The sequence below is a fragment of the Temnothorax americanus genome, unplaced genomic scaffold (assembly GCF_048541705.1).
Source record: "Temnothorax americanus isolate GAGA-0224 unplaced genomic scaffold, ASM4854170v1 Scaffold176, whole genome shotgun sequence".
NCBI classification, from domain to species: Eukaryota; Metazoa; Arthropoda; class Insecta; order Hymenoptera; family Formicidae; genus Temnothorax; species Temnothorax americanus.
In genome coordinates this window covers 32,594-35,636 of record NW_027509314.1, presented here as the reverse complement: position 1 = coordinate 35,636, position 3,043 = coordinate 32,594, and the positions used below count along the sequence as shown (strand labels likewise).

The 3,043-nt window shown below is 50.2% G+C and overlaps 1 protein-coding gene across 1 annotated transcript; it reads right to left on the bottom strand.

Moving 5' to 3' along the window:
- Nucleotides 1–264: 264 nt before the first annotated feature.
- LOC143896054 (uncharacterized) lies at nt 265–930 on the bottom strand. The gene has a single exon (XM_077403603.1). The coding sequence runs from the start codon at nt 928–930 to the stop codon at nt 265–267; it is 666 nt and encodes a 221-aa protein (XP_077259729.1).
- Nucleotides 931–3,043: the final 2,113 nt, after the last annotated feature.

Genomic DNA, 3,043 nt, shown 5'->3' with positions numbered 1-3,043 from the left:
TCGCCCATCTGTGTTTACCAAAGTCCAAATTCAAATCGTCGTACGGATAGACTTCCGAGTTTAGGTAGAGTTTCACGTTGGTTAATTTGCAGTCGTCGAATCGGCTCGTGTCCGCGGACATGACGTTCTTCCGACCCGTTTGCAGAGCGAAGACGACGTATCGCGGTTTCTCGAGCTGAGTCGCGGTTTTAATGGCCCACGAGTGCTTGGTCGTGTTCTGCAACAGGGGATACTCGTACAGATCCCACGAACGGAAACCCATACTTAGATATCGTCCCGTCCGTTTTCCAAGGTGCGCAGCATCGACAGCTTGTTGACCTCGCTCAATACCACGTGAGGCATTCGCCACTGTATCTTGACGAGTTTGACAGTAGGCTCCAACGCGAGACTTCCCATCAGACAATTGTTGTCGGTGCGCGATCGTATCAAGATTAATTCGTGACGAACGTTGATCACCACGCGTTTGTAATCCTCGCAAAATTCCAGTAACAGGTTGAGCGGTACGCAGAAATTGAAGTATCCGTTCGCGTTATTATGCGGTTCCCAGCCCGCGTTTCGCAGGATCACGCTTCTGTCGGACGATACCGTTACGTAGTTCTTGAGCGTGCTGGTTATTCCTACGTTTCTGCAATGATCAATCTCCACACCGTCGAGCTCGTATCGAATTTCATCGAACATGAACGCGACGCAATTATTCCCCAATACCACGTCATCGGCTTGGCCGGCTGCTCGGGTCACCGTCAATGTTCCTTCGACGTAGAGAAAACTTTCGCACGGCAACGTATACAGATCCTGCTGTTGTATGGGTATTCGTATTTCGTCGCTATACTCGAACGTTGTGTTGGCGTACGGGTTGTACGTGTGAGTCTCGATCTTGACGATGCGATCGTCAAAGACCGGCTCGCCTCCGATGTTAAGAATTTCAGTCATCGTTCAGATGTTTCGTACCGCGAATCCCAGAGATTGTAAAAATTTAACGTTCGATGCGTTGAGCTTCTTTCTCGTCTCTGTTTTCGTCTCAGTTTTAACGCTACCGAATGTCGATTTGATGATATCGTCGATCGTCGCAGTCGTAAAGATATTCTTATTGTCGCGTGCTCCGAGTCGTTCAACACGAGCATGTCACACGTCGCGCGTTATCGCTGTAGCCGTCGTACGTGCAATCTGACGGTGATCTCTTCTCCTCCCCTCGAAAACGAGCAAGCACTTATCTCGCTCTTCTCGTATTGTATTTGCGCGAGCACTATCGGGTATCCGCTTGCCGCGTCTTCGTAGCCGTTCGAGCAGCGTCGCCCTCTCGCGCGATATATCCTGACCGACGTACATCAAATCGTTGGAACGATTTACGCGTCGCGGGCGTTTTCGTTAAATTTCGCGTTTCACAAAAACTCATTTATGCTTGGTAATCTTCTCGTACGATCCCTCGGAATCGTAATTTTCCGTTCATCCTCGTCGAAATAAAATTTATTGTTCGAAGCATTCACGTTCGAAATCGTGTGATAAAGTTCTCAAAGCACTTTAGAAGACGAGTCGTATCACCGTCGCTCAGAATCCACGCGGGAAAATATGCTCCGCGAGGGAAATGCCTGCTCTTCCCGGTCAACGTGAACGTTATAGACATGTCGCGGAAACCGTTAACGAAACTGAGTCACCAGGCGCACCTCCGCTAATTAAATTTGGCCTCGATCGTCCGGAGAAATCGCAGGCACAATTGTCCACAAATGTTCTGATCGTATCGCTGATAAGACGTGCAATTGTACTCGATCTTCGTCACGCTCGGCCCGAAATATCGCACCAATTCTTTCGGTGGTCGAAGATTGCCGAAGCTGTCGAAATATACGACTCGATCTTCCCTCTTCGCGTACGCTACCCAATGAGTACCGGGACCCGCTGCGTCGTCCAAATTCACGATACCGCTCTCGTTTCGACGTACACCGCCGATCGGTAACGAATCACGCATGAAGACACCTCTAAAGAACGGTACGCGCATACGCCTTGCCAATCGATTCAATTGTACGTTAGTCGTAATACCCGCGGGCATATTTAACGTCTTTTTGACGTTTTTTTTTTTTCATTTTTGACGCTACTCCTCGCCCGCGTTTGTGCGGGCCGAGATACAACCCTCGTCCGTATTTGTACGGAGCGAGATAAAGTCCGCGACCTTCCGCGGCGCGATTGTGACGTTGCATCTCTTCCAGCTGACGCCGCGCGGCTTTGTTATCGTTCACGGCCTTTACGACTCCCGCCGCTCCGCCAGCCAGAGAGCCGAGAAGTCCCAACAACGGTAGAATCGGCAATACGCCGCCTCGTTTCGCTGTCGGAAGTATCCGTTTTTTTGTTAGATTTTTTTCTTTGCAGTTTTCGATTTTTTCGTTTTCAAACCCATTCCGAGCTTCGTCTTAGCCTTCATGGTCGCCCAAACGGCTGTAGCGGCAGCTCTCTCTCCGAGAGTCGAATCTCTCGCGGTAATGCGTTTTCGAGCTTCCGCAGAACGGCTTTCGGCACAAATTGCAGCTGTTCGGCGCTCAAGTCGCGAATATCGGAAGATCTCGACAGTAGGACGAACATTTTTGCTACTGAGCGATTCGCGGTTCCGCTCGCCTATAAATAGGCGTTCGAGTCAGCCAGAAAGTCGGCAGTGTGGAAAGAAATGAGATTCGTGCGACAACCGTTGGCGATTCGCGTGACGAATTGCGACGACAGATCACGGTCGATGGGGGGCAACGTGGAGAAACGCAAGCACGGTACGATGTTACCGACTACTATACGCGCGATCATTTGCGGCCCTTCGAATTGCGGTAAAACCAACGTTCTGATCAGCTTGCTGGAAAGTCCGCACGGTGTACGTTTCGAAAACGTGTACGTGTACTCGAAATCGCTGCAACAGCCGAAATATCGATATTTGGAGAATTTGTTGACATCGATCGACGAAATCGGCTATTTTACGTTCTCCAATAACAGTGACGTCATTCCACCGAGCGACGCACGTCCAAACTCGATCTTCGTCTTCGATGACGTGGCGTGCGATAAGCAAGACGCTGTG

Coding starts and splice junctions, on each gene's coding strand:
- LOC143896054 (XM_077403603.1), bottom strand. CDS start 930: ATGACTGAAATTCTTAACATCGGAGGCGAGCCGGTCTTTGACGATCGC.